General features: G+C 48.9%; 1 protein-coding gene across 12 annotated transcripts in view; it reads right to left on the bottom strand.

Annotated features, from left to right (window-relative positions):
- Mtcl1 (microtubule crosslinking factor 1) overlaps positions 1-16,825 on the bottom strand; it is a 166,276-nt gene extending 149,451 nt beyond the window's left edge. For 2 of the 12 annotated variants that reach the window (XR_010054610.1, XM_039084806.2), the window contains exons 1-3: positions 15,088-16,824; positions 4,251-4,475; positions 1,851-2,009 (exon numbers count right to left, since the gene is read on the bottom strand). Coding sequence is in view for 11 of the 12 variants with exons in the window: in XM_039084806.2 (XP_038940734.1) it covers positions 1,851-2,009; positions 4,251-4,475; positions 15,088-16,116 (1,413 nt within the window). In the remaining variant the exon portion in view is untranslated. Of the gene's footprint in view, positions 1-1,850; positions 2,010-4,250; positions 4,476-15,087 lie in introns of all 12 variants that reach the window. The other 10 variants (XM_039084800.2, XM_039084805.2, XM_039084801.2 and 7 more) reach the window with 8 other exon arrangements.
- Between the last annotated feature and the right edge of the window lie 509 nt (positions 16,826-17,334).

Raw genomic sequence — 17,334 nt, forward strand, 5'->3', positions numbered from 1 at the left:
TTTATATAGTGACTATGTTGTATTAGACATTATGAATAGTTTAGAAATTATTTCAAGTGTGCAGATGTGCTCATAGATTCTTGAGTGTCTATGGACTTCCATTTGTGTGGGGCTCCTAGAGTCTCCTCATATCACTATGTACATATGTGTGCATGTATGTGTGTATGTGTGTTACATGCATGTATACAAACTAGAACATGGATAGCTACTCTGTAAAACCAAAACATCTATCCAGACCAATCTTATAAACTATACTTCTGAATTATCTTCTATGCACACTGCTGGGGCTTGGCCTGTAAAACACATCACGGTTTTGGAAAACTTAGACCGAAGGAATAGCAGACAGTAAAAGGTCGCAGGGATAGTGAATGAGGCAAGAGATTCCTGACTAGCAGGTAAACCCCCTCAGCTGGGGGTGAATCCAGGCAGCAGTTAAGGCGCATGCTCTTCATGAGGAAAGGGCTTTCAGCAGCTACCCTCCTGGACTGTAGAGCCCTGGCGACTTCTCATCCCGAGGCCAACAGACTGACTACCACACATGGTATTATCATGAGTTGGTTCCCTCACATGGCATGTGTCCAATCAATCCAGGCACAAGGATGGATGAACCACACAGTGAACCAGACAGACAAACCGACAAACCCTGCACCGGCTCAATGGCGCTCACACTTCAGAGGAAGGAGCATTAGCAGAATCGGACACGTGAGAGACAAGAAACGGTACTTTCTTGAGCCAGTACGGCCACGAGCAAAGGCGGTGGGGGACACAAGAGGTGACAGCATCGTAGCTTTGCTGTGGTTTGTAATTCTGCTACACAGACTCCCGGGTGCCCCGAGGTAATGCCCATTTATGCCTTCAGCCCCAGAGCACAGGATCTGGCCTGAACAAAGTGTGATTGATGCGGGGACATTTGGATGGGAACGAATGACCGGAACAAAACAAGAAAGGTACCCAGAAGACATGGCCTGCTGCTGCACGGGGCTGTCAGCGAGTCATATGCCAGCTGGAACCTGCCTTCCCCAGGACTTCTGCAGGGCATCAGTATGCGCGGGGTGCTTTCCAAGGAAACTGCTTCGCTCTTATAAATAACCAAGTCGGAGAGGAAGTCAAGTCAGGATTCACGGTGCCATATGTGAACGAAGTGGTATTTTTTCTTCTAGACTGCTTTGCTAGAATAATCAGTGTAACTTTAGAAGATCTCTACCTCTATATATAGATATCTGTGCTTGAATCCTATTGGCTGAATGGTGTATAGACATGTGTGTGCAAGTGAGTGTGGATGTGTCGCACTTACCTACAAAAAGGGCTTTTTGCTGTTGTTTTGAGACAGGGTCTACGTAGCCTTGGATGTTCAGGGACTGACTACGAAGATCAGACTACCCTTGAACTCATATAGATTTACCTGCCTCAGACTCCCAAGGGCTCGGGGTTAAAAGGCACCCACACCCATCCGTTAACAGAGTTTTGAGGGACAAACGAAAAAATATACCCCCCAGCTCATTGGAAGAAAAGATTGGAAGAGGGAATGGTGTGTGTAGAAGCTACTGTTTAATTCTGTACTTTGAAATACTACACTGCACCCAGACATACTGAAAGGATTGGCGGCCTGTTCGTTTGAACAGAAGTAAGACGTGAATCTAGACCAGAGTCCCAAAGCCTTTTATGTAAAAGGCCAGACAGCAAATATTTCAGGCTTTGCGAGCAATTCGCGGTCTGCGTTATATAACCTTCTTTGCATCTGTGTGTTGACTCATTTTTTTTTGTTTGTCTTCCAGGACAAAAATGAGGTGTGAGGAACCCATAATTCCCAACAAGCCTGAGAAAGCACTGTCCCTGTGTCTCTGCTTTACCTCCCGCAGCCTCTCCAGCTCGTTCTGGAGGGCCTGTCTGGATATCTCCACTTCGATCATGTGCTGCCGGAGCGTTTCGTTGTCGTCCTCGGCTTTGGCTCGCTTCTCCTCCACCGTCTCAAGTTCGTGGTGTAATCTGACAGACACATCTTTGGCTACCTGCATCGGACACACGGGGATCACATCAGGATATGAAATCTGGGGGATGCCAAGGGAATAATAGACGGCCTCAAAGGCAGAATCATTGAGTAGCTGAGACGTAGCAAAAAATTCAGGAAATATGGGACAGACCTATATTTAAGGAAAGAAAGGACTACATGTTGAACGTCTCTGATCCAAAAACCCAACGTCTGAAATGCTCCAAAATCTGAATTCCTTTCAGACCAAGATCTTTGAATAAAGAATCCTGTCTTAGCTAGTTGTCTCTAGTGCTGTTATAAAACACCGAGACCAAAAGTAACTTGGGAAGGGAAGGGTTAAATAAACCTTACAGTTCCCTGTGACTGGGCAGTGTTGCTTACTGACTTTTTCACAGAGGTTGCCAGCAGCCGGCAGCCTGCTTTCTTATGGCAGCCTGCTTTCTTATGGCAGCCTGCTTTCTTATGGCAGCCTGCTTTCTTATGGCAGCCTGCTTTCTTATGGCAGCCTGCTTTCTTATGGCAGCCTGCTTTCTTATGGCAGCCTGCTTTCTTACGTCACCCCGCCACCCCAACCGACATCCTACCCATCCCACCCTGGACCATCTGTTCAGGGATGGCACTGCCCAGAATGGGCGGGGTTCTCTCCCATCAACCATCAATCAAATGTCCTACAGGCTTCTCTGTCGTGTGGAGCACTTTCTCAACTAGGTCCCTCTCCTCAGGAGAGTCTAGCTTGTGTCTAGCTGACCAAAAACCCAGGAATGCCGATTCTCCTTGCACTCACATGCTCTCTGTCAAACGAATCAATAGTAAACATCTACTGCACACTCTGTGCCTCTAGCGAGGTTAAAATCCCGCAAGATTCAAAGCAATTAACTTTCACTGTCTTCTTAATTTTCTTTATTTTATTTTGTGTACATGAGCATTTTGCCTGTGTGTTTTGTATGCAGTACCCATGAAGTTGTAGATGGCTGTGAACCAACCACCAGGTTAGTGCTTGGAATGAAACCTCGGTCCTCTGCAAGAGGAGCCAGTGCTGTTCACGGCTGCGCCTCCTCTCCAGCCCCTCTCCAGCCCCTTAGTTTTCTAAACGTGAATGAGGAAAGACTGTAGGAGAACTATAAATCACCCTTTTCTTACACTGACACTCTGTTAGCAGCCGACAGCTGAGAACTGCAAAGATTATTCCTGCTCTATGGAAAGCCAGAGGAGATCTCCCGCTCTCACAACCCAGAGGGCGTCCTGTATATTCCACACCTACATGAGCGATGGGACAATCGAGTCTCTGCAGGCCACACTGGGTGGGGGGGGGCAGAGTCTGGGATTTCTTCTCAGTCACTTCAACTAGGGATTCTCACTCTTCCTCACGCCCTTTAAGATTCATTCTATTTCATGAGCAGAGGTATTTTGCCTACATAGATGTCTACACACCACGTTCACTTCTGGTGCCCGCTGAGACCAGAAGAGGTCCTGGTGTGTTATGGAAATGGAGTTACGGGTGGGTTGTGTGGATGTGATGGGTTGTAAACCACCGTGTGGATGTGGGTCCTCTGCAAGAGCAGTAGCAAAACGGTGTTGGGTGGATGTGTGGAGTTACCGTCTGACGATTGTAGGTTGATATCATTGTGCTGGTGAAGGCAGGTACAGGATAGAACAAGGCCTGTCATTGGACAAGAAGTTAGGATGGGTGGGAGACAAGTTTTAGAGAAGGAGACTGGAGTGAGGAGAGAGCCGAGGGAGAAGCAAAGACGTGACCGACCCTCACCGTGCATCCTTACGTAGATACAGGTTGTTATGAATGTTCTTAAGGGATGGATGTATATAGGAGTTTGTGTGTCTAGATGAGCAAACTGTATCCTATTAGGTGGGCGGTTTATATCCTTATCAGTCGTAAGTTAATTGTGTGGATATATTGTACACTGAGTGTTTAACACATAAATCTGGTTGCTGGGTTATTAGTCTGTTATAATTTTACTAAATCCTTGGGAGTGTGAACAGAGACTGTGACAGGAAGCCATGCTAGGCTACAGTATGCTTGGGGCTAGCGTGGTGTGGGGCCACGATAGCAAGGGCCCACGGAATTCGATGCTAACAGGCGTGGTGATAACCCACCCAGGGGACAGTGGGTGAAAGCAGCTGAGAGAGAAACAGCAAGAGCTCAAGGAACCTCGCAGAGTGGGAACTCTTGGGGACAAGGTTGCACGCCTTTTTTAATATTATACCGCAACAAACGGGATGCCGAGGGACAGGTCTCACTCACCTTCAAGTCCTGCTCCAGGCTTCGGATAAGTTCCCCATCCACCTGCCCTGTTTCTGCCACTTTCAGGCTTTTCTGCTCAGCCTTCCTGAGTCGGTACTGCAGGATTCTGCAGTTCTTGTTAGCGCGGTCCAGCTCTCTCCGCAGCTCCTGGAGCTGGTAACCGTCCTCCTCCAGGTAGCTGTCTCTCATTTCCTCCATCTCTGCTCGAAGTTCATCCAGCTCGTCCTGGGGATCCAGACATGGAAGGTCAGTCAGAGCCTAGCGGGAGAGAGCTAGAAGAATGTGGTTCTCTCCAGAAAAGAGCCCACCCTACTCCACCCAATACACTGTGTGTCAAACATGTACACATACCCATCAGCTCCTGGCCATTCAGGCTGAAGCAGCAAGGAACCGCTGGAAATCCTCACGAGATAATGTCACCAAGTATTCACATCTTCTGAACGGATGCTCTAAAACTCAATCACCTCGATTCCTCACAGAATCTATCTATCTATCTATCTATCTATCTATCTATCTATCTATCTATCTATCTATCCATCCATCCATCCATCCATATGGAAATCTGCTCTGCAAATAATTAAGCCAAATTCAAGCCAAAGGCACAATTTAGGGACCAGGAGGAACCAGACAGACCTCCCTCCTCCGAAGGACATAAACTTTAGTAGGGTAATAACTGTTGATTGCCCTGAAATTACCACAAGCCTGCAAATATCTCTAAAGGCCTATTCCACGATACAAATGTCAGCACTGAGTGATTCCAATTAGAAACATTTTCCATTATTTCAAGCACACACTGAGTTTGGGTCCCCCCCCCCATCTCTTCTCCTGCCTTTCCCAGACCCCCCATCTTTACTACGAAGATGAGCAGTCTCTAAATGCAAAAATGTCATGCAAAATCAGAGTCCAGTGTTCTACACTGAGCCTTAGGCCCCTACACAGATCAGCCTGAATATCAAAATGAAATCAAACTAAGTTTTCCATACCAACAGACAAAACTGTTGTCATGTGACCTTCTGAGAAAAAAAAAAAAAAAGAAATCAAGAGAGAGCTGATAGCCAAAAGTCCCAAACAGGCCAGTTTCAACGCCATGGTAACGAAATCCCACCCTACCCCCCACCCCGCTTTAAACATCTCCGGGAGGAGAGTAACCAGAGGTAGCCTGATACCTAATCTATTTTTCTCTGGTTCAGTCTCCTTGGTCCTGCCTCTCGGGGAGAGTAACTTTGAAACAGTCTGCTTTGTTCTTTGTTACTGCTTTCTACAGTCTTTCTCTGTCTATAAAATCAGCCCCAGTCCAAGGAACTGAGAAAGAAGGTACGTTTGATTATAGAATTGCAGATAAAACCATTTCCTTAACTGAGGCTTCGCTCCGGCTCCCTGCTTCCCTCCAGCCCTACAGCCCACACTCCAGGAAGCTCAATTATTGTCTCAGTGGGTGACTCTCCTCCCCGGCTCCCAAAGCCCAATTCCGATTCAGGTTTCGGCCTCAATCCCGAGCATAAGCATATCCTCCTAAGGCTCTAAGCTTCCCCGCAGGCTTCCAAATCCTTCCGCAGTCCAAATCTCTACCAGCAGAGTTAACCTTTCGTATGCAAATTAGACGGCTCCACCCACTACCAAAACCCTTCAGGACTTTTTCTTTCTCAGAATTCCGCCTACCATCCCTTCCCAGGGCTCCTCCCGGCCTGTAGCCCTCACCTGCTTTTCTTCCCTCCTGGAATGTGTAAAGTTCCTGAGTTGGGACTCCCTGACCAGCTCAGGGTCTGTCGGTCTGTCTGTCTATCTGTCTGTCTGTCTATCTGTCTCTTCCTATCACCATTTAGTGTTATTTGTGCATTTTTTTCATGTTCTTCAACCTACACTTAAAGTAAGCTGTGAAGGCCTGAAGCCTTGTCTGTGTACCCAGGGCAGCACAAGGCACACAGGGACTCTCAAAAAAAAAAAAAAAAAAAAAAAAAAAAAAAAAAAAAATATATATATATATATATATATATATATATATATTTGTGGAATGACTATACAGAAATATCATCAACCCATACAAAAGACCAAATCATCAAGGCAGGGGGACCTCAAACTTCTGCTCCAAGCTTGCAGTCTATTTAAGAAACTTACCCAAACCGGGGGTTGGGGATTTAGCTCAGTGGTAGAGCGCTTGCCTAGCAACCGCAAGGCCCTAGGTTCAGTCCCCAGCTCCGGAAAAAAAAAAAAAAAAAAGAAACTTACCCAAACCAGTAAATGCTGCTGCAGAATACAGAATATATAGCCTAGCAAAGTATCATGAATTATTTTGAAAAGGAGCTACATAGGAAGAATATCGAAGAAAGCATTCTAGAATGTTTCATAATTTGTTTAATAACTGGTGGTGACTCAAATGCCTACAGAGTAAGAAGTGCTCAGTTATTCCTGTTTGTTTTGTTCAATTAACACTGAGGGCTCAAGAAAAATAAGAAACTCTCTCACCCACACCAGAACACCCTATATAGCCAGCCCTCTTTCGCCCTGCTGTTCAGTTTGTTCCAGGCTTCTTGGGGTTCCCACCACCCTCCCTAATCCTGATTTGTTCTTAAAGGTGAGGATTTACTTACAATAAGAAACAACATTTCCCAACCTCTGAGCCTAGCTTGACAGGATCCTGGATGGAAGGGAAATATCCTGAAGGTTACCACGGCTAAAGATGACGCAAAGGAAGCCCAGGAGGAAGTCCTGGTGGGCACTAGGAGGAGGAAGATGGCTCTGCAACCTTAGCTACACACAATGGTTTTAGAGCACAGATAATATGAGAGCCCATCCCCCCAAGCCTAGCTTGCAGTATCCTCCTAAACTGTTTGGTATCCTCCCCAACTGGATCCCTGAGGTTTGCTGGCCAGCTAATCTAACGAAATTGGTGAGTTCTGGGTTCAATAACAGACTGTCAGAAAAGGGTGACAGTCAGCCTCGGGCATCTACAGGCACACACATACATGTGTACGACTGCCTGAACACACGCATGCAGTACACACACACACACACACACACCATACAAAGAAAACCTCACCCTCTTACAGAATGTTCTGTGGTAACATTGAAAACATCACTATAAGTCTAAACTTCTCTGCTGACTGGGTGGCACACACCATTAATCTCAGCACTCGAGAGGAAGAGAAGAGGCAGGTGGATCTCTGAGTTCCAGGCCAGTCTGGTCTACATACAGAGCTCCAGTCTCCAAAAAACCAAAACAACAAACAAAAAAAAAAAAAAACAGGCCAAAGAATTAGTATCTGGAATTACCAGTTTTGTATATGTAAGAAAGTAGAAAATACAGTTCTCAGCTATAAATACGCTCCCTAGCTTTCACACACTACAACACAGGAACCTCACCCACCCTGCTGCTAAATAACCATAACCAGCTAAAACCAGTTTTAGATGCACCTTTACCTCAGTGAAGGGAAATCTCTGAAAAGAAGCTGTGTCTGTCTGTGAACAAAACTCAACTTGAGGGGGTCTGTCTGCAGAGACTGACAAGTGCCAGAACTTTATCTTGGGCTAGTGTTAGCCTTCTGGAACCCACCTCCTCGACCCACTCTGTATCTAAGCTAACACCTCATGATAATAAATAAAAATCTCCTAAAAGCTATTAACTTAGCAGAACAACTGGGTTCCAGGAATCCGAGAGTTTGCTGTACCTGCCTCTCCGCTGTACCCACTAATGCATTTTAAAGTTGCCCTGACATGACTTTCTGTGTTCTGTAAGACTGTAAAAACCCCATGAAACTGCTTTCACATGGGAACATGGAATTTGGGGTGACCTAAATCTGCATTCCTGGGCCACAGTCACTCAAAATGACTCCAGAATAAACTATTTCTTATTCCCTTTGAGATGGAATTGTCGGGGCTGGGGATTTGGCTCAGTGGTAGAGCGCTTGCCTAGCAAGCACAAGGCCCTGGGTTCGGTCCCCAGCTCCGAAAAAAAGAACCAAAAAAAAAAAAAAAAAAAAGATGGAAGTGGTGGTTTTTATGTTGACATATCCAAACCACTGAACAGGCCTTACATAAGCAGATAATCTTATTCTGGGCACAAATAATCACCAACAGTATTAGTAGAACTGAAAAGAAAACCAGAGAAGACCAGAATTATTCTCATTTCCAAACACTGTTTCTATAACCTCATATTTTAGATAAATTTCTCAAACAGAAGGCATCCTATATTATGCACTTGACTCTCAATGATAACCCTAAAATAAACCTCCCTGTTTAGAGTCAAACCAAACTGAGGCCAGACCCCATAATCTATCCAGAGTCTCAGAGCTAATAAAGGAAGCTAGACTGCAAACATGGTTGTCTGCTGCACAGACACTCAAGCTTCTAATAAATACAGCAAATAGCTGTTAGCAGGGCAGACGGAACAGTAACAAACCTACCATTGTGCTTTAAAAGCCCAACATCCATCAATTGTGCTTTAAAAGCCCAACATCCATGTAAACTGAGAAAAGTTGCCTAGCAGAGCCTGAGAGTGGATGGTGTACACCCATCAGAGCAACTGGAGCTCCAGAGAACATTGTGGTGGGTGGCCAGTGACTATTCTCCTTTCAAATACCAGGACCCTGAGAGCTCCATAGCCTTGCTTCCACAGCAGGGCTGCTTCAAAGGAGCTGGTGTTTCAACTCTCTTCACAGCCTTGAAAAGTGTGATCTTCAGGTCTAGAGAAAGTCAGATGCTACAGAGGCAAATTAATAACCACCTAAGATGTCCACAGTTCCTTGCAACACAAAAAGCACTGTTATTTGGACTAAGGCCACGGTGGATTGTGAGTTTCAGACTAACACTACATTACAATAACTTACTGAGGATATGCTAAATTTCAGAAGACAGTTCCTGATCCTTAAAAATCAAGAAAATCAAACAAAGCAGAACATGCAGTGTTCCCAGCAGATACAATTTTGATATAGTAAGTAAAGTAGAAAATTCTGATGTCTCTCACACACATAAGTTTCTTTCTTTCCTTTTTAAAGTTTTCTCAGCCAGGCAGTGGTGGTGAAAGCCTTTAATCCCAGCACCTGGGAGGCAGAGGGAGGTGGATCTCTTGAGTTCGAGGGCAGCCTGGTCTACTTTGAGTTCCAAAACAGCCAGGGCTACACAGAGAAACCCTGTCTCCAAAGAAAGAAAGAAAGAAAGAAAGAAAGAAAGAAAGAAAGAAAGAAAGAAAGAAAGAAAGAAAGAAAGAGAGAAAGAAGGAAGGAAGGAAGAAAGGAAGGAAGCAAACAAAACCCAACAAACCAAAAACAAACAAAAAATTATTTTTGTGTGTGTGCCTATACGAATATGAACCAGGTGTGTGCAGTTTCCTTCAGGACAGAAAGAAGAAATCCTTAAAAGTTGTGATGAACTAACTGTTTGATGTGGCTGCTGGTAACAATGCCTAGGTTCGTGCTCTTAACTACTGAGACATCTCTCCAGCCCGATGGCCTTTTATACACAGGAATGATAAGGGCAAAAAACTGTGCTTAATAGTTTTGTTGTTTTGTTTTTGTTTTTAAACATTAGACTTTTTGAATTATTTAAATGGTAGGTCATTGTCTGATTGAAAAAAACCTAGTTTTTAGCTGGGCTGTAGTGGCACATGCCTTTAATCCCAGCCCTTAAGGAGTTTGCTCCTGGTCTACAAGGTGAGTTCCAGGGTAGCCAAGGACTGTATAGAGAAACCCTGTCTCCAAAAACAACAAAACAAACAAATAAAACAGTCTTTACATTTGTATGACATATGTTGATCTGTAAAAACTGTATCACATTGTACTCATTCATGGAAGTGGGGAGGCACACATCACACACGCATAAGGAAGTCAGAGAATTAACTTTCAGAAATTGGTTCTCCCCCATGCACCAGGTGGATGCAGACTCGGGTTTGGCAACTGTCATTGTCTACTAAGCCACCCTGATGCCCATTAACTATACTTTAAAACTATTTCATATAAAATGGATTCTTGAAGTTGTGTGAAGCTGTCCAACAGTTCCCCTTTGCTACACAGATAACGAGTCAAATCTTTTAACAGAAATCAAATTGGAAGATGTACGGGTGTCATGCGTGCAGGTGAGTAAAACAACAACTTTATCCCCAAAAAAGCAAAGGTAGGATTTCTTGGTACAATTAACCAAAAGCCTAAACAGATCATACTAACAATTATATTCAAGTCTCCCGTCTCTCTTACTCACAGATTAACCGCATATATGTGGAAACGGGACATAACAAAATCCGTCCATCACTGTGTGTGTGAACTTAAAAAAAAAAAAAAAAAACAACAACCAGAAGCTCAGATCAGTAACTATTTCTCCCTCAAATGACTCGGTGTAAACAGACCCAGTGGGAGCACAAACAGTCCTTTGGTTACTGTTGCAATATTCTCCTCTGCTGGGAGTCTGAGGCAGAACTGCTGCTTTTTGTCATATAGAAATAACGCGCCTCATTTCCTTTGGGACAATGGAAATGTTCTGTGCGAGAGGACCAGCTGTGGTAGAGCAGGCCCAGGGACTGCTACTATTGTTTACCAAGTGACAGTCCAGCCAGAAGCTGAGTGGCCACTCTCCCGGACCACAACATCTTGCCACCTAAGTAAGATTAGCATCCTGGTCTTTTCCAGGCTGAATAAAGAATGTCTATGGAAAGCAGAATATAGGGAGAGAATAACCAAGGCCAGCCATGCTGATACCCCCACCAAGAAAAGGGGAGGGGACAGGGCTAGGAGCAAGGAGATGACCCTCCAGCTGCTAAGACGCTGGTTCCTGCCCACACCATCCTCCCCACCCCCACCCCACAGGCCATGCTGCTGAGCACCTGGCAGCCAGCCAGCCAAATGGAACAAACAGTAATGTCAGCCTGAAACTAAAAATCTCCTCAAACTTCAGAGGCTGGGAGTGTTCCCAGGGCCGAGTCTTCACTTAGTACACATGGGACAAGGCTTCCATCTACAGCACCTCCCCCCAAACCAAAAACCTCAGTGATCTCTCTTTAAGAAATCAACTCCTCCCAAGGAGACCTCTGCCCTCATTTTTAAATAAAAATGATTCTAAGAAAATAACACTCTTCTCCTTTCCTCCGCCATTGTGCACACTGCGCCTGATTCAGATTCTCGCCATGTCTTCTCACAAGACTTTCAGAATCGAGTGATTCCTGGCAAAGAAACAAAAGCAAAATCGTCCTGTTCCTCAATGGATTCGAATGAAAACTGGTAACAAAATCAGGTACAACTCTAAGAGAAGACACTGGAGGAGACGAGGCTGGGTCTGTAAGGAGTCACACAACGGCAAGACTGAGGGTTTATACCGGTGGGATCATCGATCAGTCTGACCAGATGGATTTCAACATTTTTAACCTGGAGACTTGCTTGTGTGTCTGAATTAGAGTATCCAGTAATAAAATTTAGAACCTTTCAAACTGGAAAAAAAACGAAAAGAAAATAGCAGTGGAGAGCAGAGCAGAATGAATAAGCCCTTCCTATCCTAACACTGGACCACGACACAGGATACCAGGATGTAGATCCCACTGTCCCCGGCCGGGCCGTGAGCACACAGCAAAAAGTATGATTGCTGACAGCATTTTCAGAACCAGCCAAAGTACTCTATGAGTACCTTGTGAAAAGTCCAAATAAATGGAGGGCATGATTAATATGTTAACAAGGAGCAGCCTGCTTGTCTGATTGTCCCAGAACATTCAAGCAAAACTCCAGGCAGGGAGGAACCCAGGAACCAAGCAGGAGGAACCCAGGAACCAAGCTAGGTTTTTTTGTTTGTTTGTTTGTCTTTTTAATTTTCTTTTTCCCTCACTAGTGGAAGTCAGTCTTCAGCATTAAGAAACTTGCCTGGATTTGTCTAAGATACCGATGCCAGTCTTAAATTTTGAATATTATCCGTGAGGCCATCAGAGGTCAGAGGACGCCCCAAGTGTGTACACAGAAGCCAGCCCAGCCTCCTGAACTGAGGTGGTCTGCTCTTTTCATCTAATTACCCAGTGTCCTTTGCTGAAAGAACAGACATAGCATCAAGGATAACTCTACATGATCCACACAGCAGAAGAGAGGGAGCCACTAGTCAAAGAGATGTCCCTTGGGGTTGGGGATTTGGCTCAGTGGTAGAGCGCTTGCCTAGCAAGCGCAAGGCCCTAGGTTCAGTCCCCAGCTCTGAAAAAAAGAAAAAAAAAAGATGTCCCTTGAATTTCTGTACCAAGGAGGCATCCTCTCGAAAGGTCCACCTTATTCTCCTATTCCAGATGCTCTCTGGTCAACTGTGAAAGTTCTGAACAACAATGGGTAACAGCTCTGTCTCAGGAAACAATGTAAACACACACACACACCCCACACACCCGCCGCCATAATGTAGAGGCCTCTGCACCAAATTTCTTATTAGAGAACACTGGTCCAGACAGACGCTCTGCACCACCTCAGGAATTCTTACGGAAGTGGGTGGGGTACATTGGGGCAACGTCAATAAGCAAAAGGCAAAATTCAGTTTATGATGTGCTCACTGGCCGATGGGAAAGTCCAGTAGGGTTATTATTCTTTTGAAAGTTGAACTACCATGACAGGCATGGCATACCACCAAGGGCAATGGCTTTGGCTTCCTGCTCTCCTTCAGGCCTCTCTCACTAACTCTCCTGCAGTGCAAGGAGGGACTGGAGAACTCCTCTGGCTCAGCAAACAGATGGTCAGGACGCAGATCCCCAGGAGGCAGCTACTCAATGAATAATTCTTGCAAATCAAACCTTGCCAACGTGGGATCTCTAAGGCCACTTCAAACACAGGCCACTGTGAGCTACTCAATATGGGCCTTTCGCCTGAGGAGAAGACACAGGTCCTCTCCCTAGAAAAGCTAGTAACAGAGTTAGCTCTGAGGCAGTGGATGGGTATAAACAGAGACAGCCTGGCTGACCAAGAGCCTGGTGTGCAGGCTCAGGAGGGCGTAGGTAAAGGAACGCCACTTTTTTGGGCAGGGTAACCCTGGGCCAGACCTTAAGTGTCTGATACTTAGCCTCTTGCCTGAGGAATTGGAGTCTTTTTTTTTTTAATTTTTTTAAAAAATTTTTAAAGGAATTGGAGTCTTAATAAACCTAACAGCAGCAGGGTTTGGAGGGTATAGAGCGGATGCAGAGATCCTGCTTAGCAAGTCCAGATCGGATGTGGGAAGGGTGGGCAAAACCCGGTTCCCCTGTTAACAAGGGCCAATGAAATATCAAATACACTGAGGATTCCATTCACTGGGAATCTATTCATGCATTTAAAATCAAGTAAATAGGCAGGCAGATACAGTTATCCAAGAATGAACTTAGAAACAACAGCTAAGTTGCCTACTCTGGGACCAAGGGTGCAGGGACAAACACTCTTTCTTGAACACTCTTTCTGTTGCTCCGCAGTCTTAATTTGGATTCTGGTGATTCGATCAGATCTGCTGTAGGTCGTAGGCCACGGGTTAAGCTTACGGCTGGGGCTAAAAACCGTGGTTTCCTTTCTCAACCTGCCCGGACCTTGAGTTGGCCAGGCATACACAGAATCTGCACAGTGCTGCTTGCATGAGGGCCACACACCACGTAGCTGCTTTTGCCGTCCACACCTTTGAAAGGCTCTCTGCTACCTATTACATAAGACCAAACGACGAAGGCAAATGCATTATCGGAAGCGTCTGATCTCTCTGCTGTTTGCCTTGCTCCGCACAAGGCAACCTAACTTAACCATTGATCAACAGAGTAACTTCTGGTCAATGGTGTGGGTTCCCGAGCACCCACAATGAGGTGTGGATTCCAGCCTGAATTGTATATTTCACTACCATAGCCTTAAAAACCTGAACCTCCACTTCAGCCTCAACACAGGGCCACATTCAGGCAGGTTCGCCACCTGCAAACAAAACAGCTCAAATCACATAAATGGAGGACACCCTGGGCTTTGCCCGGGGAGAGGATATTCAACAAGATCTTGACAGATGTGTGAGCAGATTTCCGGTCCTGGAGTTATTTTCTGGGCCAAGGATTACAACAACTTAAGTCACTCTTACTACAATCCCCCCTTTGGTTTCCCTTACCTCAACTGTCTTTAACTTATCCCCCCAACACTATCTAAACCCTCTGCTCTGCTGGCCAGCCCTAGAGGACATCAAGGAGACAGTTTATCCATCCCAGTGATAACAAAGTAAGACCACTACTAGCAGACCCCACTGGATAACACTCGGTACGTGGGAGGGAGGCAAAAGTCTCTCGAAAGAGCTGCTGCTGTGTCCTGTCCTGACACCGGTTTTGAAAACCTACTTGCAGTCACTTACAAAGGGCTGCTCACAAAAAAATACTTGCAGTCCCTGAACCAGCCACGAAGTTCAAGGCGCCCCTTCTGAATTTAAATTTTGCTTATCACTAAGTACAACCAGTCCCGCTCTGCTCTGTTCCAAAGACCTCGAGGAAACCCAATGAGGCCCCGAACTCTTTCTGAACTCGCAGGTCCTCGGGCAGGTAACCAGGTCTGGCACCAGGAAACCACACCATACACAAGGGCACGTGCAGGGCTACATGTGGGCATCTAGGTAAACCTCTTCAACAGGTGACAGTGCAGGGGTCAATGTGTTCAAAACGATTTATAGCCACCCAAAAGACGGCAAGACTTCTAAAAACAATTAAGAGCAAAGAGGGGGAAAAAAACCAGACCTACAGGTCCTTCCACAAGTTTGGAGTTAGATTACCAGAAGCCAGTGGGTCTGGGTAGCAGTCAGGGGCAAAGAAGGGGTAAAGAGTTAATGAGGCCCCAGGAGAAGAGCTCACATGACTCCAGGGAAGCCAGAGGATTCCAGGTCGGCCCCCGAGACACCTACCACCAGAGCGGCCGCTCACCTTGAGGTAGTCGTTCTCCGAGCGCAGTTCCTCCATCTCCCTCAGCAGCTCCTCCTCCTCTGCCACCACCAAGAGCCGGGGCTGTTCGCCCAAGCTAGGCTCCTTGGGGGTCCCGAGAATTGTCCGCTCCGGTGGCGCTCGGCCCCCAACATCCTCCTGAGAACCGGGTCCCGGAGACCCTGAGGGGGTCCCGCCTGGGCTGCTTCGGCCCCCGAGACAGGCACCGGCGACAGGGGGCGCCGCGAGCAGCGTAGGGGGTTCGGGGCTGCCCGGCGGCGGCCCGCGGGAGCCGGAGCTCGGCGTGGGTGCTCCGCGTAGGGGTTCCCGGTCACTGGAGCCGGTGCCCGACTCGGCGTCGCTGCTGGCGGCGGGGAGCAGGCGCTGCTCATCAGACAAGGGTTCGGAGGCGCAGTCGGAGAGATCCGAGCTGCTGTCCGTGTGGCTGATACGGGTGCCGGCCACCGAGGTCACAGAGAGGGTCACAGCGGGGACCCGGGCGGCTGGAGCGGGGGGCACGACGGCGCGAGCTGGAGGCGTCCCGGGGCCGCGCTTGGCTTTGCGACCCTTCGAGAGGGCAGGCGGCGGCTCGGCCCCAGCCGGCCTCCCGACCCGGGACAGTGGCTCCGCGGGCCCCGCGCGCGTCGCCCTCCTGGTCCCCGGGGCGGCCTTGGCGCCACCCGCCGACCTGGCTCCGGCGCCCGGCGGCGGCTTGTCCTTCGCGCCGGGGACTACGCCGCTGCGTCGGGAGAGGCGACCCGGCGCGGCCGGGGACCCGGGCGACGGCGGCGCCTTCCCGGTAAGGCTGGGCGAGCGAGGAGCGGCGGGAGTCGGGGCACGGCCCGCAGAGGGGGTGGCCGTGGCGGGTCGCGTGTGTAGATCCTTGAGGAAGGGTCTGGCGGGCGAGGGTGCGCGGTGCAGCCTCCTCCTCTCGGCCAGCGGGTGCAGATGGTGGTGGCGGTGATGCTGGCCGGCTGGCTGCGGCTTGGGGTCCGGGGCGCCGCCGCCCGCAGGGCCGTTCAGCGTCTCCATGGCCCGGGCGGCGGCCGCGATCCGCAGCTCAGGCAGCAGATGCTCCGGGCGGCGGCGGCGGCGTGCAGCCTCCCCGCGCGCCCGGTCATCACTGACCCCCTGCCCCGCCCGGCGTGCGCCCCGCGCTCCCGCCGTCCCCTCCCCCGCACTCAGACGACCCAAGGGAGTGTGTCCCCTCGCTCAGGTCAATGGCGCTCGGGTCCTCCTGGCACAGCCGCCGCGGCCGCTCGCATCCCCTGCACCGAGCGTTCAGAGCTCTGAGGCGGCTGCCACGGCCTCGCACAAAAACACTTGTCTGGCGGCGCGCGCTGGGCTCCCGCGTTCCGCTCCCCGCCCACTGCCAGTCCACCGGGATCGGCAGCCACGGCTTCTGCCCGGCGGCTCTGGCGGAGAGAAGCTGCTGCACGCGCGTCCCCCTCCGTCCGGGGCTCGGCGCTCACGCCCCGCCTCCTGCCAGCGGGCCGGGGAGGGGGCGGGGCTGGCAGGAGGGCGGGGCTGCAGCTCCGGGGACGCAGTGCCCACGCGCCCACGCGGCCGAGGACCACTCTCTCCCTTCGGATGTACTGGGGCTACCACCCCAACCGGCTAGGAAGGGAAGAAGCTGGGGTGGAGGGAGGGAAGAGAGCCGGCATCAGCCACTTGGGGACACTGCAGGTGCAGGCCGCGTAGAGGGCCCCTCTGCAGGGGGTGCCAGCCTTCTCTCTCGGTTCCGCCCAACCCCCTCTATCTGACTCCTGCCTCCCCTCTTCAGTTCGCTCCCCTCCGCTCTCCCAGAGTTTCTTTAAGGATCTCTGGTACCGGATGCAGCGTCAAGACCGACACAGCACTCCACAGTTGGCACCCCCAGTGGCCTGGGCAGCTCCGAGAGGGAGGAGCCGCTGTAGAAATAGGAGAAGCAGCTCGCCAAGCTCGGGGTCTGAAAGGGAGCTCACATTTATAGTCCCGGCAGCCTCGCGCCAGGCGCTGCTGCCACGCGCTCTATCCTCTTGGTAACAGTCCCGAATTGGAAATCCTCTCTTCAGGATGAGACGCGGGCACGAGGAAAGGAAGCCGCTTGTCTGAACCCCATGGCTGGGCAGGGATTCAAACCTAGGTCCTCTGCAGAAATCTCAGCTGTACTCGTTGATCTGAGATGTCCAAGGAGCCTGAGTAGGGGTTCCGCTCCGTGGCCAAAACACTTGTGCTTTTGAGTCTCGGATGCCCTCCTCACCTGTAGAG

This window comes from Rattus norvegicus, chromosome 9 (assembly GCF_036323735.1).
Source record: "Rattus norvegicus strain BN/NHsdMcwi chromosome 9, GRCr8, whole genome shotgun sequence".
NCBI lineage: Eukaryota > Metazoa > Chordata > Mammalia > Rodentia > Muridae > Rattus > Rattus norvegicus.